General features: G+C 42.7%; 1 protein-coding gene across 10 annotated transcripts in view; it reads left to right on the forward strand.

Annotated features, from left to right (window-relative positions):
* The window catches only part of GPHN (gephyrin), a 582839-nt gene that overhangs the window by 546718 nt on the left and 10131 nt on the right, over positions 1–25990 (forward strand). For 9 of the 10 annotated variants that reach the window (XM_077818687.1, XM_077818689.1, XM_077818688.1 and 6 more), the window contains 2 exons: positions 20046–20133; positions 25139–25212. In XM_077818687.1, coding sequence (XP_077674813.1) covers positions 20046–20133; positions 25139–25212 — 162 coding nt within the window. Of the gene's footprint in view, positions 1–4179; positions 4223–4690; positions 4863–20045; positions 20134–25138; positions 25213–25990 lie in introns of those variants that run through there. The other variant, XM_077818697.1, reaches the window with a different exon arrangement.

The following is a 25990-nucleotide window of genomic DNA, read 5'->3' on the forward strand; positions in this document are numbered from 1 at the left end:
CTTGTGTGTATGTTTTTTTCTTTGTTTTAAACACCCTGAACTCAAGTTAATCAAGAGAGGTGTTTTGATGTTCTCTTACAGGAGAAACCCTTAACACTGAGGCTTTGGGTCCAGTGTAAATGGTCTCAAATTCATCATTCCAGCTTCTGTGATCTGACAGTCTCTAAGGACCAAATTCATTGCTGGCATAACCAGATATATCTCCCATGTACTTCAATAGGAGTTGTACCCACTCACACCAGGGATGAATTTGGCCCTCTATCTTTGTATTCATACTCAAATCTTAATCCTTACAAAAATGATTATAAAGTAAGAAACAGTTATAAGAAACTATGTCCAGTTGCCATGTATTAGACTATGAGGAGATTTCTGTGCCATTCTGTTGTTTTGAAGAACTTGGCACTGGTTAAATTATGAGCCCCATTTCTGTCTTGCAGCCATCTCTCAATGTATGGCATCTATCCCATCTTGCATAAGGGCTCTGGAAGAATATCAACTTTGGCACCATGTCTAGTCTTAGACCCACCTGTGCACTGTCATCTTTCTTAGTGCCAGCAACCTTTTTGGTATTATTACTTTGTATAGTAACAATCATCAGTAACATTCCCTTCCAACCACAGCTGAAAATGTTCCACCTCAGAAATGAAAACATTTGAGTGCATCCATATTATCTGTGAGGAAAAGGACAAAAAAGAACTTAACAGTCTTAATGGTGTCCAGACTCATAGGTGAAAACCCTCCTAACTTTTTGGAAAAATTAAGGGACCTGCTGGTAAGTATTATGCTGGAATCCTCAAGGGTCGCTGATCTCAGCTTCAGTTCACAGGCCAGGAATAATTTAGTATTTAATCTCCTGGTTCATATCGAAACCATGAGATTCTGTCCGGCTGTCTCTGGATTCTCACACTGGACCTGACCTGCTGCCTAGGATGGGCCTTTGGAGACACCACAAACACCCAACCTCCCTGGTCAGACCACTATCCACTATCCCCATCCAGGCAAAGGTCAGATCCTTGCATCCATCCTGCCAGGGAAAATCAAAGCTGGTTTGCCCTCAATAATTCTTGAACCCTTTACACTTTCAACTTGCCCTGGGAGAGCAAGCCACTCAGCCACAAAGCTAAGAATCACAAGTTGGTATGTCACTACCTGACAATCACTACTGTCAAAGCCTTGGCCCTGAGTTTCCCAGGTCACGAAGAAGATCACAATAGTTCACAGGTAAACTCCAGTGGATGGAAGTACACAAGCAGAAGACTAAAATGCTGATGACACGCAACCAGATCTGAATCCAGGTATCAACAGTATGATGACTTCCTACAGGATGATGCCACCACAGTAAAGAAACCTCTACCATCACCACCTCCTTTGTCTCTCTCTTCATTGTCTCTCTGTCATTCTGTGTCAGTCTAATGGGTAGCTGCCAAAACAGTTCATAAATACACTGGAATAAAATAAGTTACTATTCAAATGTAGAGAAATGTTTTAAAGGAATTAGGAAGATCTCACAGATACATTCATGTCATTCTGAGAGCTCTGACATCTTTAGCCCACGGATGGAGGCATGAAGGAAAATTTTTCTCTAGGAAATACTATTCCTATTAGCAGTAACATCAGTTAGGAGGGTAGTAGAAGTTAATGCCTGAGCCTTTTAGCTGATATCTGACAAAGGATGGAATTTATACAGAACCCCTTTTTATCTAAGTAGCCTAAGTTAGTATCATTATTCCAGCTTTACCCTGAAAGTGACCGAGACAAAAAGCACCATTTTGAACACATGCAAAAAGGAAATAACAAAGAAGGTGAGAGGAATGGAATGCTGTCAGAACATTATAGAGCACACTGGAGAATTCTGAAACTCAGTTAATCTGATGAAATTATTTTTAAGGCCTCCATATGCTTCTATATCCACGATCAAAATGGATAAGGTTGTCTGAGGAAAACATATGAGCCAAAACAAACCCCTTCACATTTAAAAGTACACTCTGCAAGGGGAGTAGCTCTTTCTTTGGCCGAACTAGATACGGTCATTATTCTACATCTGGAAGATTACTGATATGCAAAACATTCTTCTGACCCATGACAGCATAGTCCTAAAATGGGTGATATATCTTGCTTGCCTTTATGCCCAGCTGCATCCATGATTTTGCAATCTGCCACCTCTACTGAATGAACATGAGAAGACAAATAAATGTTAATCACCATGGGTCAAGTCCTTTTTCAGCCCTTCCTCAGAAAAAAATTTAATTGATCTCAATGAGAGTTTTGTCTGAGTAAAAAATAAGTTCTTCAGAACTTGGCCCCATGAAATTAATAACCTTTCCCTAACTGAAGTTTTCCTCCAGCACACACTTCCATCCTTATCTTTATGGAAAGGAGATGTTCCTTAATTTATCTCAGTCAAAACTGGGAGTTTGCTATGATTATACAAGGGGAAGGAAGTCTTAAGGTGACTGAGGGAATTCCTAACAGGACTTAACAGCTTTTTACAAGCCATCTCCCATATTGGGAATTCCCTTAGCATGGGGAAGTCCCCAGGAAGTGTAGACTCACATAGCCAATTCTTAACTTCTCCAACCCCCTGCAATCCTCAGTACAGGAGGTGAGGAGGGGTGCAAAAGGGTTGTGGCTGGAGTATACTACACTCCAGCTATCCCCAAATCGGGACTCATAGCCAGCTGGTGAAGTTTAGAATAGCCCTCCGGCTACTCTGATCTATGGTGCAGTTGATATAGAACCAGCTCCAGCATCACTGCAACCAGCTCCCTCACGGCCCCCAGGCTGTACCCATCCCTACAGCTCTACCTTCTATGATCTTATGAAAAAAACGTTTAATTCTTTAAACCTGTAACTGTCTTGTTTTTAAGTACGGTAGCTGGAGGCCAAGAAAGATGACCCAATTCTGCCTTCATCTACACAGGCATACATCTACAATACCTATGTTGCATGCAAATCTCCTTCTGTCTCTCACTCTCTCTCATGAATTTGTAAAGCACCCATCACAATAAATTCAAAGTGGTAAATGACCAACAGATATTGAAAGCTTCATTTGAGTGAATGAGACTTGTACAAAAGAGAACTCTGTGGAGATGGTCCAGGAAATCGGTAACGAGCTCTGAAAGTTGTAGCATGACAGCACCTTGATAATTCAGTCGCTGCTAAATGCTCCAGTTCAGTTTTGCAAACTCTGCTGATCGTGTTGCAGAATGGTAGGTGATGCTGCATGCTGTCTGTGTTGTTACTTGTTTTCCAGATTAAGTAGCATAACTGAATGATCTAACTGCATGAGTTTCAAACTGCTGATAAATGGGTTGTGTCACAGAAGGGGTTACCTGCTTTAAAAAACAAGTTATAGTAAAATCTCATTAAAAATCAACAACAGGATCAGCAAAAATGAGCTGTCTAGCAGACATTGGTCTCTATCTGAAGGTCAAACAAAATTGTACTATAAATTTGGGGATACTTTAAAGTGGTGCTTTTAGACACTGAATTGTTTATTGAAGGATTCTTTGGTGCAGTTTTATTCATCAAGATAAAATAAAACCTTTTGCAAGTTGGTGTATGTTTTGCTGATGTTTGCATTGCTTTCCAGTCAGGCTGCTGGTTCAAGCTATTGAGTTCCTTTGTACTTTTCTAGGTCAGCTTAAAGACAGCTCAGTAGTCATAACTATTGATATATGCTTTCTACATACTGGCCTGGAGGGCTGGAAGATTTCCATGATTGTAGAAAGGATTCCCATTCTGGAAAAATGCCATCGTCCAAGCCTTTTCCAATCTGATTAAATCAAGTTGCACTTCTACATCAGCTTGTTAGATTTGTATTGCATGCTGCTGCTGCCAATTTACAGCCTATCCTCAGTCTCCATACCAGAATGTATTGTGCAGTCTGCTCTACAAAAGAGAGAGAGGAGGGGCAATAAAACACACAGCAAAACTGGTGATGTGCTTGTTAAATTGGCACAGTTAGCAGAGAATATTAAAATAGACTTAACAGCACACTGACTCTTTAAGCAAAGCGCAGTGTCTGCAGTTTCCAAAATATGTAAACAAAGCACATCCCTGCTTCTTAGTGCAGAAGTAATCTGCTGAAAGTGGGGATTTCTAATTATCCAGGGAAGTTTGGATCTCTGCTTAATTAGCTACATGCACAGCTTCATAAATTTCATATTTTCCTTACAGAGAAAATATTCTCATCAGCTCTATCTCCAGTACATACAAAGTTGTAAGTAGCAATAAAATACAAAGATTATGATTTGTGAATCTGTATTACCAATGTACTGTTCTTTTGTGTCAAAAAAGCTGCATTATTTTCTCATGTGAGTCTTTCCCATGGAAAACTCATTTAGGTGTAAGTTACTTATCTGCTCTTCTTCACCATAATATCTTAGTACGTGTCCTAATTTCTCAGTGAAGGAAATGTCCAGGAATGGCATTTTCAACCAAACATATGAAATGATTTGCCATGCCAGATCAGATCATTAGTCCATCAAATCCAGTATCCTGACTCTAGCAATAGTTGGTGTTTTCAGAGTAAGCCCAAAATCTCCAATCTGTACCTGCCCAATTAAGCAGTGGTGTAAACAGGGTTTTTATCCCACACTTCTCATAGACTGTATTATGCCCTGAAGAATGTTGTTGATCCTGTTCTTAACATGTCCACTTACAAATGTTATTTTGCCTTTTATTTTAGAATCCAAGTACTTTCCAAATACTTTTTCTTTCCCCATCTATCCAGAATGAAGCTGGTTCATTGTTTGTACAGAAGATGAAGCGAGAGACAAAATTAACAGCTGTTGTCTGGCTGTGATTTAAATATTTTTTTAAATGCCATTCAAATGTTAAAACTTTGCCTTCATAATGACAACTCAGCCCGGCAAACTCCTTCAGTTTATAATAATAATAATAATAATAAATAATAAATTAATATAATATAATAGTTATGTAGTGTTTTTCATCCTCAAGGATTGTAAAGTATTTTGTAAACATAGCTAAAAGGAATGTGGAATAGTGTGGTTATAAAGATTTTATAAGGTATGAGCTGTGGATGCCCTATATTACTCAACTGGTGAAGCCAAGGGTGAGTTATGCAGGTCATCCCAAAAGAATTGTAATAAAACCCGTACACAAATCAAACAATCAAGGACTTTTTATATGACTCATGTTAAAGAAAAACTTCCAAATTTGCAGAAAAGTTTAATTTATCCCTGAATTACTCTAGTTTTAAGATAGCATAATGCCATTGAAATTAGTGGCATTATGCCATCATAAAACTGAAGTAAGAGTGGTGAATTGAACTGTCAATGAGGGTTATTTTTCATCTTCCTTTATCATTGTTATTTTATGTATTTATTTTGATTTATACATAAAAATAGCTAAAAGAGCTCCTATTCTATTGCTCTAAGTGACTTTGACAACAACTAAATATGCATTTACACATTTTTTACAACTCCCTCCAACAATAACTAATAAATACCGAATTGCTGTTAACCCACACTCCTTGCTATGCTTACAATTCCTTACCCCTTCCCAAAAGCCAGTCAGAATAGATGGCCTTTGCAGCATTCCCTTAAGAATAGATTTGGGCTGTTTTAGACTGAGGGTGAATGTGGGTTCCAAATTAATGAGCCCGTGATGAGAATACCCTGCTAGAAACTCACTCTCTTTTATAAAAAGAGGGCTCTAGCTTAAGCCTCTTTTGACCACAGCTGCAATGGTATAGCATAGGGAGAGACGTGGATATAAAAAAGAAACCTTCACAATATCCTAGCCATATATAAATAAAAAAAGCTGTCCTTGCTGTTGCTACTACCTGACCACCTAGTAGCAGCTGGTAATCTAGCCCAATCCTTAGATCGTGGACATGAACAACAAAAACAGGACATGAACCCTAAAACTATGGGGCAGATACTAGCTTTACCATATCTTCTGGTCACCTCAACCAACAACCCAGTCTTACCCAGACCTAGTTTCAGCCAGCTAGACCTCTCCCATTCCTCTATCATCCAGACCTTGGGTAAGGCAATTCACTTCTCTGGTTGGGTCTGATATGACTGGTTTTCAGAGCTAGGTATCATCAGCACAGAGAAGGCCCAGCGATCCATGTCTTCTCATTAACTCTTCCAACAGCCATCTAGCCACATTAAACAAATGGGGTGACAAAATAAAATTCTACAGAACCCCAAATTAGAATACCCTCAACAGCAGGAGTAATTGTCCACTACCAGCCTTTGAGAAATTAAGCAAGATAAGAATAAAGCCACCCAAAATAGTCCCACATACTCTCACTTGGGTCTGCAGGTGAGTCAACACCACCTCATTGTATCAAAGGCAACTCCTAAACTGGAAAATATCAGCATGGACACCTGACAGTTATCTGTTGCCAGGAGGAGATCCAGCCAACAATGCAACCCACACAGCCTCCATGCTGTATCTGTATCTCAGTCTGTACCCAAGCGGACAAGGGTCAAGGAGAACTGGGACAACTAGATATTGGGAGAGTTATCTTAATCAAAATTGGAAGATTAGATATAGAGTGATAATTGGTCACATCACCAAAATCAAGCGATTGTTTTATGAACAGCAGCTGCACATGTGCTTTTTCAAGGGAAGCTGGCATTCAACTCATCTTCAAGGATTCACTAATATTTTCCATCAACAGTTCCTCCCCATTGGCCTCCAGAAACCAGGAAAGACCTGAGTCTCAAGCACAGGTTGTTGAATAAAGTGATCCTAGTACCTTAGACTCTAGAGGGTGACACTGGCCAAAACTCCCATCAGAGAAGCCTTTTCATTTGTCTTCTCAAGAACACACACTTTCACACAGAGGGAGACAGTTTTGCTTGAATCTCAGCAATTTTAAATGCAAATTAAAAATAAATTTCCTCACAAGTGGAACTTAAATTAGCCAGCAAGTGTAGGCAGCTTGAATTAATCAAGCGGCCCAGTATTAAAAACAAACCTGCTTATCAATATTTTGCAGATGCTGTCATGGAGTCACGTGCCTCGCACATAGCCACCCCCGGGCAGTGTGTATCACAGGCCAGGGGAGGCTGAGCCTCCCCAAACAGCCCGGCATGGCCCCGCCCATGCTTCTCCACAGGCCCTCTCCTGGCTGCTCCCAGTTCCCACTCTCCCCCTGTGGCCCAGGCTGCGGCTGGAGTGGGCTGGCCTGCTGCCAGGACTCGGAGCAGGTGGGGCCGGTGCTTGCGTCACCCAGGTCTCTAGGCCTGGGGACACTCAGGCAGGCTGGGGATGCTCGGGTAGCCTGGGGCGGGGGTGCCGGTGGCCATGGTGGGAGTGCTCTGGGCTCCAGCAGGGGAGAGGGGGCAGAAAGGGTGGGGGAGAGAGGAGGCCTTGGGCAGAAGGGGAGGGGCCAGGGGCTAGCCTCCCCCAACGGGTGGTTCGCCGCCCATGCAGCCACCTTAAAAAAAATCTTTATTGCAGTCGATTGACTGTGGGCTCCATGGCACCATCAGCACTCTCTGTCTTTCCTCCTGCTTCACTTTGTTGCAAGCCATCTATAAACCAAGGTGACCTTTAAGGCCAAAGCCAGGGTAGAGGGTGAAAATGAGGGGCACTGATAGAGAATGGTCTATCAGAGGAACTTTCTTCTCCCAAGCCTTCCGGAAATATTCAGGTTTGAGTAGTTTCTGAAGGCAGACTCTTGGAACAGGCCCCTCATCCAGATGAGGAGGTATTCCTCATATTGAATCGAAGTAATGGTTGGTCCATGACATGAATTTCCAAATTCCCTATATCCAATCCCAACCCAAAAACCAGCAGTTACGTTGTGGTTAGTAGCATACTGAATAAGAAGTATTGTGGCAGAGAAGCCAAGCACACAATCTCAGAAATTAATCAATCTTCCATTCGTTCAGGATTGTTCCATACACTGTGTATGTGTGTCAAGGGGTGGGGGCACTAGTTTATGTTAAAGGAACTCACATGTAAATGCTGTAGATGTAAACTGATTATAAATTAGCTAACTTCAATATTTTGGAAATTCTGTATGGTTTCTTCTGCTCTGCTGTGTTTAGTCTGTATTAGTCGGAAGCTTCACCCCTCCATGCTCCCAATTCACATAGTAGCATCAGTACTAATGTTAGTCATTATCCTCAGATAGTTGTTCAACATGTCAAAAATGAAAACTGAAATGTGTGTGTAAGAAAAAGATTGCTGGTGTATTAGAGACAGAATTAGGAATTGAGTTTGTTTTTATTTTTCAATATCTGTCTTTTAGTTGCATCACATCAGACTCCTCAAATATGGAGAGTCTTTATACCAACATGTTTTCCCACCACCACACTGTTTCCCATGAAAAGTACAGAGAGGCTTGTAATGTGTGTAGCAGAATGTGAAAAAGTGTGTATGTTCTAGAGGATGCAGATATGTGAATGGCTTTATCAGAGTCCTGTAGTGGAGATGAGAAGCAAGTTTCAGACAATATAAAGTTGAAGGTTTTTTTATGCCTAATTATGTCATGTTTTGGTTCCATTTTTGTACATATTGAATAAATTGGACTGGTGATGAACAGGATTATAATATGTAATTTTAATCAATGGGTTTTCTTTGTGAACCACAGAGGTCCTTCTTCCTACAGTGAGTCTCTGGAAAATAATACTGAGATTAAAGAAATGTCATGTTTAAAAAAAATACTAAAGATCATAAACACAATAAGTGAATCACTAATTATGAAGCCTGTCATCTGATTTCTTTGGTCTGTCTGCTGAGACCACCAGCAAGGTGGCCAATTAGTGCCTAATGTAGTGGGTATTGTGATGTGGCTATCTATCCATGAGGCACAAAACTAACATAGCTAATTTTCTATAGCCTGGACTAGCCGTCAGATACTGGTGACTTTTGATTATTACTAACCTAAATTGAATAAAAATGACTGTCCGCAGCCTATTACCCTTCATTGGAGCCATCCAGTCTCCCAGAGAGAATATTCCCACCAGCATGGAGACAAATAAGAGGGGACATGCTAAAAGTATATAATGAATGGTAGAGAGAAGGTAGACCAGGAACGTCTATTCTCCCTGTCTTGTGCAAAGAAGAGCAAGAAGACTTTCAGTGAAATTAAAAGGTGGCAAATCCACAACTGATCAGAGGAAATACTTTTTCAATAATGTATAACTAGACTCTGGAACTCATTGCCACAAGAATTTAGCAAGATTCTAACGTGATTGTATATTCATATGGATCTCAAGAATATCCAGACTCGTAATTATTCTTCAAGTTATTGTCCCTACGGGTGCTCCATGTCAGGCTGTGCATGCGCCTGTTCCCTCCTGATCTGAGATTTTGTCAGTCGTGTCCACAGGTCCAGCCTGTGCCCAACACCCTCATACTCTGATGCAAGGATATACAGGGAGGGGTGGACCTGCACCACCACTCCAGTTCCTTCTCCATCACCTGTGTCTTGAGATGGAAAATCAGTGTCAGCTTACTAGCTGACCCAGCTTGTTACTCTTCTGTCTTGTTTGTCTTCAATGCCTGGGCCAGATGGCAGCATGTACGTTTGTATCACCCCTGGCAAGACTACACTTGTGATGTCTCCACACCTACCTCAGGTCTGCCTACACCCACAACAAGCACAACGTGTCCAAGCAGGTGTCAATACCTGTGAGGTTCCTTGACTGCCTCAGCTAGTGGAAGGATCCCCTGAAGGTTTGTGTGGGAATTCCATTCGTACATACTTCCACCACAAAGATCATCAAAAGCACTGCCTCCATTCTAGGGTGAGATGCTCATTCCAGGATTTCACAGCCCAAGGCAAATGGACCCCCCAAAAAATGTCTTTCCATATCAGCATTCTCAGACTCAAAGCAGTCCTTTATGCTTGCAGCAACTTCCTAACCAGCATCAGGAGCCACTCACAGTAATGCTAGACAACAGAGTTGCAGTCTATTATATAAATCACCAAGGAGGTGCAAGATCCCAGGCTTTATATGCAGAGTCCATAAAATTATGGAATTGCTGCATATCCTAGTGCATAGAGATCTCAGCGATTAATGATGATTATTAATGATCTGGAGGATGGCGTGGACTGCACCCTCAGCAAGTTTGCAGATGACACTAAACTGGGAGGAGTGGTAGATACGCTGGAGGGCAGGGATAGGATACAGAGGGATCTAGACAAATTAGAGGATTGGGCCAAAAGAAATCTGATGAGGTTCAACAAGGACAAGTGCAGAGTCCTGTACTTAGGACAGAAGAAGCCCATGCATTGCTACAGACTAGGGACCGAATGGCTAGGCAGCGGTTCTGCAGAAAAGGACCTAGGGGTTACAGTGGACGAGAAGCTGGATATGAGTCAACAGTGTGCCCTTGTTGCCAAGAAGGCTAATGGCATTTTGGGCTGTATAAGTAGGGGCACTGCCAGCAGATCGAGGGACATGATCGTTCCCCTCTATTCGACATTGGTGAGGCCTCATCTGGAGTACTGTGTCCAGTTTTGGGCCCCACACTACAAGAAGGATGTGGAAAAATTGGAAAGAGTCCAGCAGAGGGCAACAAAAATGATTAGGTGACTGGAGCACATGACTTATGAGGAGAGGCTGATGTAACTGGGATTGTTTAGTCTGCAGAAGAGAAGAATGAGGGGGGATTTGATAGCTGCTTTCAACTACCTGAAAGGGAGTTCCAAAGAGGATGGATCTAGACTGTTCTCAGTGGTAGCAGATGACAGGACAAGGAGTAATGGTCTCAAGTTGCAGTGGGGGAGGTTTAGGTTGGATATTAGGAAAATCTTTTTCACTAGGAGGGTGGTGAAGCACTGGAATGCATTACCTAGGGAGGTGGTGGAATCTCCTTCCATTGAGGTTTTTAAGGTCAGGCTTGACAAAGTCCTGGCTGGGATGATTTAGTTGGGGATTGGTCCTGCTTTGAGCAGGAGGCTGGACTAGATGATCTCCTGAGGTCTCTTTCAACCCTGATATTCTATGATTCTACGATTCTATCAGGGCTACAGAACGCCATAGCAGACTGCCTGAGCAGCCATTTCCATCTCTTCGTAACACCATTTAATGTGAAGTGCCAGCACTTCTGCTCAAGGAGGCAACATGGTCGCAACTTGCTCGGAGATGCCCTCCTTCTCCTGAGGCCATGTGTCCTATTTTATGCTTACCCTGCAATGCCATTGCTCCTCAAATTCCTGAACAAACTGCAACAAGAGAGATTGATGTCCATTCTTATAGCACCATAATGGCCAACACTTGTTTGGTTCCCAGATCTACTTCACCTATCCCTGAAGCTACCTGTTTGTCTTCCTCTGACAGTGAACCTTCTGACTCAAGAGTTCAGCACCATGACCCACCCCAACCTCTCATCATTGCACCTCAAAGCCTGGCTCCGTATGCTCTCTGGCATAGAACAGGCTTGCTCTGCAGAGGTTCAGATAGTTCTGCTGAATAGTATAAAACCCGCCACAAGGACAACTTACCTTCAGAAATTGAAATGTTTTCAAGTGTGGTGTGCCCAATGATCCATATCTTCTCTCAAGTGTTTCCTCACACACATTCTAGATTTCCTGCAAAATTTAAAAACCATGGGTTTACTTCTGAGCTCAGTTAAGGTTCACCTGGCTGCCACTGCAGCCTTTCACCTCCCCACATCAAGGCGTTTTCAGTCTTTGCTCAGACGACCACTGTGAGATTCATTAAGGGTCTATTTAACCTTTTCTTCCCATCAAAAAACCTCCTCCACAGTGTGACCTCAAAGAGAAAACTGCCATTTGAACCTATGGGGAGTTGTTCTCTCCTTCATTTTTCTTTTAAATCCTCATAGCCATCCCCATTGCCAGAAGAGTTGGGTAGGACTCTTTTGGTTGACCCACTGTACAGGGTGTTTTATGGCAACAAGGTGACAATACATCCCCACCCTCGCTTTCTACCAAAAGTTTCATCATAATTTCACGTTAATTAGGACATTCATCTACCAGTGTTTTGACCCAAACCTCACTCCACCAGAGAGAGAAGCTAGTCTCTACACACTGGATGTAAGAAGAGCTCTCACCTTTTACCTTGATAGGACTAAGCCTTTCAGGGCTTTTCCCAGACTCTTTACTTCCATCATGGAAAAAGTGAAAGGACACCCAATGTCAACCCTAAGATTGTGAAAATGGGTTTCGAGATGCATCTTGACCTGTCACAATGCCGCAGATACACATCCTTCATTTAGGGTGACTGCCTATTCCACCACGGCTCAGTCTACCCCTGTGGCCTTATTGAAGACCAGATCTATCTTGGACATTTTCAAAGTCCACCACCTAGTCTTCAGTGCACACATTTTCCGAGCACTATACAATTGTGCATGCTTCTAGAGCTGCCATGGCCTTTGGTGAGGTTATTCTACAGTCTGTATTGCATCTGTCTCTTCAGCATCCTTCTTCACAATTGAGGTACTGCTTGGGAATCTCCTGATGTGGCACACTTATAGGAACAATTACTCAAATAAAAAGAAAAGAGGTTACTTAACTTGTTCAGAAACTGGCGTTCTTTGAGATGTTTATCCCTACAGATGCTCCACTACCTGCCTGCCTTCCCCTCTACTTTTGAGTCATTTTTTGTGGACTTCATGGTCAAAAAGGAACTGGAGCGGCAGCAGGTCCACCTATCCCTATATATCCTCTTACAAGGGCATGAGGATATGTAGGGCTCAGGCACAGACTCATGGACGCTGGTGACAAAATCTCCAATCAGGAGAGCATGGATGCACGCAAATCTTGAAGTGGACCACTCATAGGGACAAAACATGTCAGAGAACTCCAGTTACTGTACAAGGAAAGTAACCTCTCCTTCATGATAATAAATATTTTGGAAGGGATATTAAATCTCATGTTTCAGGGCTTAAGACAATCTCTGACTATTAGAAATCAGAATGAGATGCAATGTGGGGGCATATTTTCTCACATCTGCCTCCTGCAAGGTTTTGATACTTTCCTCTGAAGCTTCTGGTAGTGGTCACTGTTAGAGACAGGCTACTAACCTAGATGGACTATGTGTATAATGAAGTATGGCAATTCCTTAGTTCCACCATAATGGCCCATTATTCTTCACAGGCTCCTGGAAATGAATATTTGCAGATGGGATCTTGTTCTATTATCAGTTTTATCAGTGTCCAGGCTGAAACTCCTTTTGAAGTTTTTAAGGTCAGGCTTGACAAAGTCCTGGGTGAGATGATTTAGTTGGTCCTGCTTTGAGCAGGGGGTTGGACTAGATGACCTCCCGAGGTCCCTTCCAACCCTAATATTCTATGATTCTATGGGTATGTCTACACTACGAAATTAGGTCGAATTTATAGAAGTCGTTTTTTTAGAAATCGGTTTTATATATTCAAGTGTGTGTGTCCCCACAGAAAATGCTCTAAGTGCATTAAGTGCATTAACTCGGCGGAGTGCTTCCACAGTACCGAGGCAAGCGTCGACTTCCAGAGTATTGCACTGTGGGTAGCTATCCCACAGTTCCCACAGTCTCCACTACCCATTGGAATTCTGGGTTGAGATCCCAATGCCTGGTGGGGCTAAAACATTGTCACGGGTGGTTCTGGGTACATGTCGTCAGGCCCCCCTTCGCTCCCTCCCTCCGTGAAAGAAAGGGAAGACAATCGTTTTGCGCCTTTTTTCCTGGATTACCCGTGCAGACGCCATACCACAGCAAGCATGGAGCCCGCTCAGCTCACCATCACCATATGTCTCCTGGGTGCTGGCAGACGTGGTACTGCATTGCTACAAAGCAGCAGCAAACCATTGCCTTATGGCAGCAGACGGTACAGTAGGACTGGTAGCCGTCATCATCATGTCCGAGATGCTCCTGGTCGCCTCTGTGAGGTCGATCAGGAGCGCCTGGGCAGACATGGGCGCAGGGACTAAATTTGGAGTGACTTGATCAGGTCATTATCTTTAGTCCTGCAGTCAGTCCTATTGAACCATCTTATGGTGAGCAGGCAGGCGATACGGATTGCTAGCAGTCCTATTGTACCATCTTCTGCCGAGCAGCCACGAGATGTGGATGGCATGCAGTCCTTCTGCACCATCTGCTGCCAGCCAAAGATGTAAAAGATAGATGGAGTGTATCAAAACAAGAAATAGACCAGATTTGTTTTGTACTCATTTGCAAACCCCACCCCCCACCCCCCGCCGCCCCCCGTCTAGGGGACTCATTCCTCTAGGTCACACTGCAGTCACTCACAGAGAAGGTGCAGCAAGGTAAATCTAGCCATGTATCAATCAGAGGCCAGACCAACCTGCTTAATAAGAACAGTAACTTAGGTGCACCATTTCTTATTGGAACCCTCCATGAAGTCCTGCCTGAAATACTCCTTGATGTAAAGCCACCCCCTTTGTTGATTTTAACTCCCTGTAAGCCAACCCTGTAAGCCATGTCGTCAGTCAGCCCTCCCTGCATCAGAGCAACGGCAGACAATCGTGCATCTGAGTTGAGAGTGTTGTCCAGAGCAGTCACAATGGAGCACTCTGGGATAGCTCCCGGAGGCCAATACCGTCGAATTGTGTCCACAGTACCCCAAATTCGACCCGGCAAGGCCGATTTAAGCGCTAATCCACTTGTTAGGGGTGGAGTAAGGAAATCGATTTTAAGAGCCCTTTAAGTCGAAATAAAGGGTTTCATCATGTGGATGGGTGCAGGTTTACATCGATTTAACACTGCTAAATTCGACCTAAAGTCCTAGTGTAGACCAGGGCTATGATTCTAAGTAAAGGGTAGGGCATTTTTAGCAGATCTTCATATGTGAAATGAAACCAGAGGAAATCAGAATGAGCTCAGGGATGACCACTTTTAAGCTTACTTAAAAACCTGCCTTTTTTGCAGAAGCCTTCTTACAATGATAATATATTGCCGGGGGTGGGGAGTGCAGGGCAAAGAAAGAAGGGAAAGATTCTGAGGTTTAACTCAGAAAGATGGCAAGAGCAGGGTCTGTTATGGCCTAAAATTGATGTTAATAGGAATTCTGAATTCAGAGGCTAGATCAGATGTGGGCAAACTATGGCCCGCGGGCCACATCCGGCCCACGGGACCGTCGTGCCTGGTCGGCTAGCCCTCCCTCCCTCCCCCCCACAACTATGCCGCTGCACAGGCAGCACTATGGGTGGCGGGGCTGCGCACTTCTGCAGGGCAGCACGGCAGTGTGTCTGACTCCGGCCGAGTGGCGCAGCTGCTAGACGTGCTGCTCTGAGCGGCGTGATAAGGGGGCCGGGCCCAAGGGGTTGGATAAGGGGCAGGGGGTCCCGGGGGGCGGGCAGGGGATGGGGGCAGTTGGATGAGGTGAAGGTTATGGGGGGGCAGGTAGGGGATGGGGAACAGGGGCAGTTGGATAGGCGTGTCAGGGGATGGGGGTGTGGATGGGGTCGGGGCAGTCAGGGGACAGGGAGCGGTGGGGTTGGATAGGGGGTGGGGTCCCAGGGGAGTGGTTAGCATCGGGGGGGCGGTCTCGGGTGGGGCTGGTCAGGGGACAAGGAGTTGATGGGTCAGGAGTTCTGAGCGGGACAGCGAGGGGATGGGAAGTGGGAGGGGTCGGCTGGGGGCAGAGGCCAGGCTGTTTGGGGAGGCACAGTCTTCCCTACCCAGCCCTCCATACAGTTTTGCAACTCCGATGTGGCCCTTGGGCCAAAAAGTTTGCCCCCACCCCGGGCTGGATTCTACACAGATAAAGGCTTCATAACTGTGATAGACAAATTTCATTAGCTGGTTTGCAGATAACTCAGGCTAAATAATCTTGGTGTGATTTCACAATTAATATTTCAATTCATAAGTCAAGACAAAGCACAATATCCATTAGAGAGCAGTATAGACATTCTGACCAAGATTTTCAAAAATAGGAACTTTAATTTAGACTCCCAGTTCCATATTAAAGTACTTAAATATGTGACCTGACTTTCAAAAGTTCTGACAACTCAGCAACTTCCATTAATCTCAACGAGTGCTGCTGGAAGCTGATCACTTTTGCAATTCAGGCTTCTTATTTAGGCACTTAAATATGGATTTGGGAGACTAACTTTAGGCTCCTATTTTTTGAAATCTTGGCCACCATGTGAAATTGAAATAGTAAGAGGGGTTTATACGGAGATCAAAATCCTCCACTCACAATTCTTAAATCATACAGATTCTATTTAACTAAAACAAAGAGATTTTGTCTTTTTGTGGGTTTTTTTCGTCCCAGCTGGTTTCTCTTTCCTTGAGCAAAGCACCTTAAATTCCTGTACCTCCCAGCTGTAGTATAGTCATATCCCATGTGTCCACCTATGAGGTCTGTGCAGTGAGGAGGCTCAGTAAGTGTCCACACTGTAAGCACTAAAACTGGGGAGCTGCTCCAGCCATGGTTTGCAGGGAGAAGGAGGAGGTCTGAGGCTGAAGGTCTGCTGTGAGCTCCATCATTAGCCCCAAAGACATTTGGGGCAGTAAGAGATCAGCAGCCCCTCATGACTTTGGGAGGAATGCGAAGGTGAGCAGCAACAGAGACCTTTGTTGAAAGGGGAAAGCAGCCAAAGTTGTGGGTACAGAAGAGCAAGAGAACTGCATTTCTGGTCTTTTCTGTGTAACATTGAATGAATTCTGGGAAACATGGCCTTGGGAGGAAAATGTGGGTAGTTTGGAGGGGTCAGAAACAGAAACTGTTTGGGAACACCTGCTCTAAATTTATGCTTTTGAACATGAGGACAGAACAGATGAAAAATCTGATGCTGAAGATTGCTAAACACTACAGTTTGTTATGGAGTGTTGAATGGAAATCCTACATAAACAAAACACCAGAAAAATGGAGTGGGTAGTATCATCTGTCTGCAGAAGTTTAAGGGGAAAGAGTTTGAATGTAATATATTGGAGAAAAATTATTCTAGTGTTTATTTTATGTAAACTTTGTAGGGGGGGGGTTGGTCAGTGCCACTGTGTTTTATCTACTATGTACTATAAGGGGCAATTGACGTAATACCATGTACTGGAAGATACACTAATTTGCTCATAATCGGAGTCAGCCATATACTGGAAGGGCTGGTTATTTCAGTTAATGTTCCCCCTATATTGGCAAAGTACAACTCTTTATTACCAATGTCTGTTATTTATCAGCCCCTAACCATTTTCCTGCACACCCAACCTCCACCCACACCAAACAGTATTGCCTGTGAATTTTCCTAGTCAGTGTATGGGTCTACCCTTTAGTTGTATGTAATGACTGGTGGGTAGCAGTTTGTGGCTCTCCAGCAGTTTGCAACAGCATCCTAGCATCTCTGGTGTACAACTATATAAACAGAAGAAAGGATAGATGGTTTGGAACTTGGAAGTTATTTTAATCCATGTCACTCAGATTTGAAGATGAAAGTTTGGATACTTAACAATAAATAGGAGTACTTGTGGCACCTTAGAGACTAACAAATTTATTTGAGCATAAGCTTCATCAAGTGAGCTGTAGCTCACGAAAGCTTATGCTCAAATAAATTTGTTAGTCTCTAAGGTGCAACAAGTACTCCTTTTCTTTTTGCGGATACAAACTAACACGACTGCTACTCTGAAACTTAACAATAAATGTTTATTTTTCAAAAAATAAGATGTCAGCATGATAGTGAAGAACGGATTGGTTAGATATGTTATTAAGGGTCCTTTCATTACTTAGGCCCATTTACATTATTTTCACCATTAAATACAGTGTATTCCTGATTCTACATCAATCTGAATCTCTACTACAACATAGGATGCAAAGTATCTATCTGTTTGAAGCGCTCGGTGTGTGAACCTGTGTCTATTCTAGTGTATGTTATGTCGGGAGACAGCCCGACTTTCCCTTGGTTGACTGTGGAATAAAACTAGCAAAAAAGCTTGGAAATTGGGATTGACTTTAGACAATGTGCTGAGGACCAAGCAAAGGGATCACTCTCACTTTTTTTTATCTTTATTAATGGATTTATTGCTCATGACAATGGGAGACTAATAGCATGGACTAGAGCCTGGCAAAGTGTAGTCAGGCACTTTGCAAACTTCCCACAAACAACTGTTCCAATACACCTAAATCCTAACCTGAAGGTAATTTTGCTTTTCCAGTGCTAGATCCCCTTATGCTGCTCTGCCAGTACACCTCAGTCCTAACCTGTAGTGCCCCCTATTGCTCTAGTCCTGCACATTTATATACCTCTACCAATGATCCTATAGATCTCTTGGCAAGAACTGTATCAATAGACCACTTGGCCAGAACTGTATCAAATTACGTAGTGTTTGATTAGATCACTTGCTCATGAGTAAAAGTGGCTAATCTACTTAAGAAGGGTGTGCAGTCTTATGAAAGAAAACAGAGAATGGTGTAACACTACTGCAAAAAAAAAGCAAACATAATTTTGGGATGTATTAGCAGGAATATTGTAAGCAAGACACAAGAAGTAATTGTTCTGCTCTACTCCGCGCTGATTAGGCCTCAGTTGTAGTATTGTGTCCACTTCTGAGTGCCACATTTCAGGAATGATGTGGACAAATTGTAGAAAGTCCAGAGAATAGTACCAAAAATGATTAAAGGTCTAGAAAACATGACCTACGAGGGAAGATTGAAAAAACTGGATTTGTTTAGTCTGCAGAAGAGAAGACTGAGAGGGGCATGACAATAGTCTTCAAAAACATAAAAGGTTGTTACAAGGAGGCAGGACAAAAATTTTTCTCCTTAACCTCAATATAGGACAAGAAACAATGGTCTTAAATTACAGCAATGGCGATTTAGGTTTCACATTAGGAAAAACTTCCTAACTGTCAGGGTGATTAAGCATTGGAATAAATTGCCTAGGGAGATTGTGGAATCTCCGTCATTGGAGATTTTTAAGAGCAGGTTAGACAAACACCTATCAGAGATGGTGTAGATCAGAGGAGAACAAACTACGGCCAGCGGGCCACATCCAGCCTGCGGGACCGTCTTGCCCAGCCCCTGAGCTCCTGGCCGGGGAGGCTAGCCCCTGGCCCCTCCCCTGCTCTTCTTCCTCCCCCGCAGCTATGCCACCATGCGGGCAGCGCTCTGGGAGGCGGGGCTGCGTGCTCCTGCAGGGCACGGCAGCACAGCAGCGTTTCTGGCTCCAGCTGGGCAGCACGACTGCCAGACATGCTGCCCTGAGCGTCATGGTAAGGGGGCAGGGCCGGGGGTTGAATAAGGGGCAGGGGGTCCCGGGGGGCAGTCAGGGAGCAGGGGGCAGTTGGATGGGGCGGAGGTTGTGAGGGGGGGCGGTTGGGATGGGGGAACAGGGGGCGGTTGGATAGGACAGAGGTTTGGGGAGGGGGCAGGAGATGGGGAATGGGGGGTGGTTAGATAGGGGGTGGGGTCCCGGGGCATGGTTGGGGCAGGGGTTCCCGGGAGGGGGCGGTCAGGGGACAAGGAGCAGGCGGGGTTGGATGGGTTGGGGATTCTGAGGGGGGCAGTCAGGGGGCAGGAAGTGGGAGGTGTCGGATAGGGGGCAGGGGCCAGGCTGTTTGGGGAGGCACAGCCTTTCCTACCCAGCCCTCCATACAGTTTCGCACCCCGATGTGGCCCAAAAAGTTTGCCCACCCCTAGTCTGATAATACTTAGTCCAGCCATGAATGCAGGGAACTGGATTATATCAGTGGTTCTTAACCAGGGTTACGCGTACCCCTGGGGGTATGCAGAGGTCTTCCAGGGGATACATCAACTCATCTAGGTATTTGCCTAGTTTTACAACAGGCTACATAAAAAGCACTAGCAACTTCAGTAGAAACTAAAATTTCATACAGACAAAATGTGAAAGCAATTTTTCAGTAATAGTGCGCTGTGACAGTTTTGTATTTTTATGTCTGATTTTGTAAGCAAGTAGTTTTTAAGTGAGGTGAAACTTGGTGTATGCAAGACAAATCAGACTCCTGAAAGGAGTACAGTAGTCTGGAAAGGTTGAGAACTGCTGGACTAGATGACCATTTCAGATCCCTTCCAGTCCTACGATTTTATGATTACCTCATATTTTATGTGTGCAAAGATCTATTCATGTTTTATTTTATGCAGTACCTAAAAATATTTCTCTGGCCATTAATCTCTTTGCTTTGATTTTCTTGCAGCCCAGATGATTTACTGAATGCATTGAATGAGGGTATCAGCCGTGCAGATGTTATTATCACATCAGGAGGCGTGTCCATGGGTGAAAAGGTATAAGCTGAAGCATGGTTGCTACATTGCAATAAGAATACCAGGCATGAGGTCAGGAGTTCCTGATGGCAACTGCAAATGTATTCATGATTATTTCCAGGACATCCCAGGTCCCTGGACCCAGCGCTGCTGGATTAATTAAAAAAATATTTTTTAATACTGTCCTTTTTTTATGCTTTTGTTTCAATACTATAGTGGGTGTATGATATTTCTGGGAAGATTCTAAGTGGTGTTGGAATCAGCACTTTCCAAAATCTTGTTGTATCTAGTTTTCATTTAAGGAGTGATCATATAAATTTAGTGCTGGTGAAAGGTGCTGAACTGACAGCATCTGCAGACTGAAGACTTCTTTTTATCCATAGAGTAGGTAAAACGTGGGTAGTAGCAGTGAAAGCTACTCTGCAAGTGAATGTGTAAAACTGGCTCATTCTTACTGAAAGATTTGTTCTCTGAGTGTATCAGAACTATATCTGCTGACCTTAAAATAGTTTTTGTTGTATTTTATTCCTCTTACCTCTGCAGAGACAGCACACATAAAAGACAGTGAACTAGATTCTTTGCCTGCTTGTGAATCATCAACAGAATTGTTTGCTAAGTTGCAGTTGGTAGCACCTGTGCAAAATCAGTGAAGACAGGTGTCACAAAGGGGATAAATGGGCCTGCAGAACCTTTAAAACTTCTGGTGACATAGGAGAAGGAAAAAGCTCAAAATGACTTTTTTATCCCAGGTTGTTTTTGCAGGAGTGGCAGTTAAAATAAACATTTATCTAGGTGTAACAGAGCAGATTTTATATGGAGTCACTGACAGATGATAAACAGTAAGCTCAATGGTTCCATTTTTAGAATCAGTTTTCTGAGCAGATCCTCACTTCAAAGGTCTAGTATCTTGCATAAAGGGAGAACTAGAAGCATTTTGTTGGACTAATAAAAATTACTTTCAGGCCCTTTAAAGTCCACAGTCACTGGCCCTGGAACAGTGATCAGAAAGAAAAGTGTTGATCGATCCATGAATTTTTAGAACAGTGGTGTCATGCAGACACATGACCACGAGGAACTGAATTGAGACTACCACCTCTTTTCACAAAGGCATCTGAACAGCCTTTGGATGCCAGCAATTTCTGATCACTCCTCATCGAGACTGGATTTGAGACAGCAGTCTAAAGCTGAAAGGTTCCGTATCTCATTACCAGTTCCTTGAGGCATCCCATCCTTTTTTATTGGACTCTTGGTAGTGTACAATATCTCAGGACATCTTAAGGAGAATTTAGATGAAAAATTAAAGACAAGGACTTAATATACCTAAAAGTCAAGTAGAGTTGGACCTTGCAAAGGGAATTAAAAGCAATAGTAAAAGGTTCTATAGCCATATAAATAAGCAGAAAAAAAAGAAAGAAGAAGTGGGACCGCTAAACACTGAGGATGGAGTGGAGGTCAAGGATAATCTAGGCATGGCCCAATAGCTAAACAAATACTTTGCCTCAGTCTTTAATAAGGCTAAAGAGGATCTTAGGGATAATGGTAGCATGACAAATGGGAATGAGGATATGGAGGTAGATAGTACCATATCTGAGGTAGAAGCGAAACTCGAACAGCTTAATGGGACTAAATTGGGGGACCCAGATAATCTTCATCCAAGAATATTAAAGGAATTGGCACATGAAATTGCAAGCCCATTAGCAAGAATTTTTAATGAATCTGTAAACTCAGGGGTTGTACCATATGATTGGAAAATTGCTAACATCGTTCCTATTTTTAAGAGAGGTAAAAAAAGCAATCCGGGTAACTACAGGCCTGTTAGTTTGACATCTGTAGTATGCAAGGTCTTGGAAAAAATTTTGAAGGAGAAAGTAGTTAAGGACATTGAGGTCAATGGTAAATGGGACAAAATACAACATGGTTTTACAAAAGGTAGATCGTGCCAAACCAACCTGATCTCCTTCTTTGAGAAAGTAACAGATTTTTTAGACAAAGGAAACGCAGTTGATCTAATCTACCTAGATTTCAGTAAGGCGTTTGATACCATGCCACATGGGGAATTATTAGTTAAATTGGAAAAGATGGGGATCAATATGAAAATTGAAAGGTGGATAAGGAATTGGTTCACAGGGAGACTACAGCGAGTAATATTGAAAGGTGAACTGTCAGGCTGGAGGGAGGATACCAGTGGAGTTCCTTAGGGATCAGTTTTGGGACCAGTCTTATTTAATCTTTTTATTACTGACCTCGGCACAAAAAGTGGGAGTGTGCTAATAAAGTTTGCAAATGATACAAAACTGGGAGGTATTGCCAATTTAGAGAGAGACCGGGATATCATACAAGAAGATTTGGATGACCTTGTAAACTGGAGTAATAGTAATAGGATGAAATTTAATAGTGAGAAGTGTAAGGTTATGCATTTAGGGATTAATAACAAGAATTTTAGTTATAAACTGGGGACGCATCAATTAGAAGTAATGGAGAAGGAGAAGGACCTTGGAATATTGGTTGATCATAGGATGACTATGAGCCGCCAGTGTGATATGGCCATGAAAAAAGTTAATGCAGTCTTGGGATGCATCCGGCGGGGTATTTCCAGTGGAGATAAGGAGGTTTTAGTACTGTTATACAAGGCACTGGTGAGATCTCATCTGGAATAGTGTGTGCAGTTCTGGTCTCCCATGTTTAAGAAGGATGAATTCAAACTGGAACAGGTACAGAGAAGGGCTACTAGGATGATCCAAGGAATGGAAAACCTGCCTTATGAAAGGAGACAAGGAGCTTGGTTTGTTTAGCCTAACTAAAAGAAGGTTGAGGGGAGATATGATTGCTCTCTATAAATATATCAGAGGGATAAATACCGGAGAGGGAGAGGACTTATTTAAGCTCAGTACCAATGTGGACACAAGAACAAATGGATATAAACTGGTCATTGGGAAGTTTAGACTTGAAATTAGATGAAGGTTTCTAACCATCAGAGGAGTGAAGTTTTGGAATAGCCTTCCAAGGGAAGCAGTGGGGGCAAAAGACCTGTCTGGCTTTAAGATTAGACTCGATAAGTTTATGGAGGAGATGGTATGATGGGATAACATGATTTTGGCAATTAATTGATCTTTAAATATTCATGAATGGAGTGGAATCTGAGTTACTACAGAAAATTCTTTCCTGGGTATCTGGCTGGTGAATCTTGTCCACATGCTCAGGGTTTAGCTGATCGCCACATTTGGGGTCAGGAAGGAATTTTCCTCCAGGGCAGATTGGAAGAGGCCCTGGAGGTTTTTCGCCTTCCTTTGTAGCATGGGGCACGGATCACTTGCTGGAGGATTCTCTGCTCCTTGAAGTCTTTAAACCACAATTTGAGGACTTCAGTAGCTCAGACATAGGTGAGAGGTTTTTCGCAGGAGTGGGTGGGTGAGATTCTGTGGCCTGCGTTGTGCAGGAGGTCGGACTAAATGATCATAATGGTCCCTTCTGACCTTAATATCTATGAATCTATGAATGGAGTCAACAATCAAGAATTTGTGTCATGGTAGAAAAAGGGTCACAGCTTTGGACAAAATAGATTTAAGAAAAAGTCAGAAATCTGTGTAGGGTCTTCAGGTTCATTGCTTCTAAAGCCTCTCTTTACTGACAATTCTAGCAGGTGATAACCTAATTTAAGATGCATGGAGTCTAGTAGAAACAAACTTATATAGGCTTGTTATTTTCAGTTATGATACTCAATTTTCTCATGTGGGCGTTTTTTGATAGCAGTGTAAGTTCTTCTAGGATGAGCATTTGACATCTCACTACAAGATCATCTACACATCTGTGAGCACAGCTATTATCAACAGAGAGACAGCATAAGGAATTCTGGACTTCTTGAACTAATGGATTGATTGTGTTGATCCAAAATAATTTAACTTGAACCAACACACAAGAAGTGGAGGCTCACTAATTTCCCTCTAGAGAAACTTTAGTTAAATAACCTATAGCTGTGAATTATATGTCCCCAAGAAATTACAAAAACTATAGTAACAAGGTGGGTGAGGTAATATCTTTTATTGGACCAACTTCTGTTGGTGAGAGAGACAAAGCTTTAAGCTTGAAAGCTTGTCTCTTTCACCAGCAGAAGTTGGTCCAATAAAAGATACTACCTCACCCACTTTTTCTCTCTGACATTCTGGGACCAACATGGCTACAATAACACTGCAAAGAACTACAGTGACTTTTTGAGAGACTTTGAGGTCTACAATGCATCCTAGTTCTGAAAGGTACTGCTGATCACTGAATTCCACTAGTAGCTAATTTCCAGTCTCCAAAGAAAAGTAGTTTTATTGGGTTTGAGTCTTAGCCCTGACTTATAAAGAAAAATGTTTTTGTCTTTGGAATATATGCACAAGATTTCACAAGCTGGCATTAAAAATTTCCTGTAGTGACTAAATATCTTTGGACACTTTAAAGATGCCAGTACTGCAGTTGACTGTGCAAGGATCCCTGTATCCACACTGAGGCCTGGTCTACACTACGGAGTTAGGTCGAATTTAGCCGCATTAGGTCAATCTAAAAATGACTGCGTCCACACAACCAACCCCATTCCATCAACCTAAAGGGCTCTAAAGGGCTAAGACTCAAACCCAATAAAACTACTTTTCTTTGGAGACTGGAAATTAGCTACAGTGCACTGCTCTGTAAATCGATGCTAGCCACGGTAGTAAGGACGCACTCCACCGACTTAATGCACTTAGTGTGGACATACGCAATCAACTGTATAAAATCGGTTTCTAAAAATCAACTTCTATTAAAATCAACCTAATTTCATAGTGTAGACATACCCTGAGTCAATTGCATGTTCAGAGTCTAAAAGAATTATAGCTCCCTCTTCCGCACCCATGTTTCTGCAAGTTGCTCCTTTCTAGTACTAGAAATTCCCTACTGGTTTATAACACTTTAAACAGGCCCTCCATGTACATGACATCTTTGATACTGTAAACCACTGTAAACAACTTTGATTTTAATTTAATATTTTTTCTTTTTTTAATGTAAACAGGACTATCTTAAACAGGTGTTGGACATTGACCTTCATGCACAGATTCACTTTGGCAGAGTTTTTATGAAACCAGGGTAAGAAATATTTTAAATTTTGTGGCCCTGATGGAATTTACCTTGTGCCAAATATGCTACATGTTCTGTTTTGGTAGAGATGCTATTTTAAAACCTAATATAAACCATTGAATAGTTGGATATGGGAAAAGAAGTAGTATCAACCCTAATTAAATCAGTGCTTACCATTGCTAGTGAATTTAACCAGAATTGAAAGCTTACTGCTGATTAGCAACAGATATTTCTATGCTGGAAATCACAGGAAAAAAATCAATGCATTCAAAAACGTGCAGAGCCCTAAATATGTTTCCAGAGCTCAGACACCAGCTTTGCTATGAAGCAGCTGGGAAATGGACGGACATTCTGGCTGTTGATATGCTCATTAAGCATTTCATTTCACTTCACTTCAGAATTCACGTGACCCATATGTGACCCATATTGGTACAACAAGGAGCTTTTAAATAAGAGAAGGGTGGAGTAGGATCTAGGTTGTAATGCTCCTTGTTGTCTAAATGTTGCATATAGGAATTCTGAAGTGATGCAGGATGTTTTATATGCTTGTTTTATATATAAACACACAGACTGTACTGCTTCTGCCTCACCACTACTTCACTGTAGTGCTGGTACTGTGCTCTGTGGAGACACTGAAAAATGTGGGTCTTCTGGGAGCAGAGAATTCTTTTCTGCAAATCCAAGACTATGGAGTCTTTTCTCAGCTCCTTGTCTCAATAACTATTGAGTGTGGTTTGTTTACAAACTAGGTAGTTCAGAATTCTAAATTGTGGTTAAAGCTGGTGCC

This window comes from Eretmochelys imbricata, chromosome 6 (assembly GCF_965152235.1).
Source record: "Eretmochelys imbricata isolate rEreImb1 chromosome 6, rEreImb1.hap1, whole genome shotgun sequence".
Classification (NCBI taxonomy): Eukaryota; Metazoa; Chordata; order Testudines; family Cheloniidae; genus Eretmochelys; species Eretmochelys imbricata.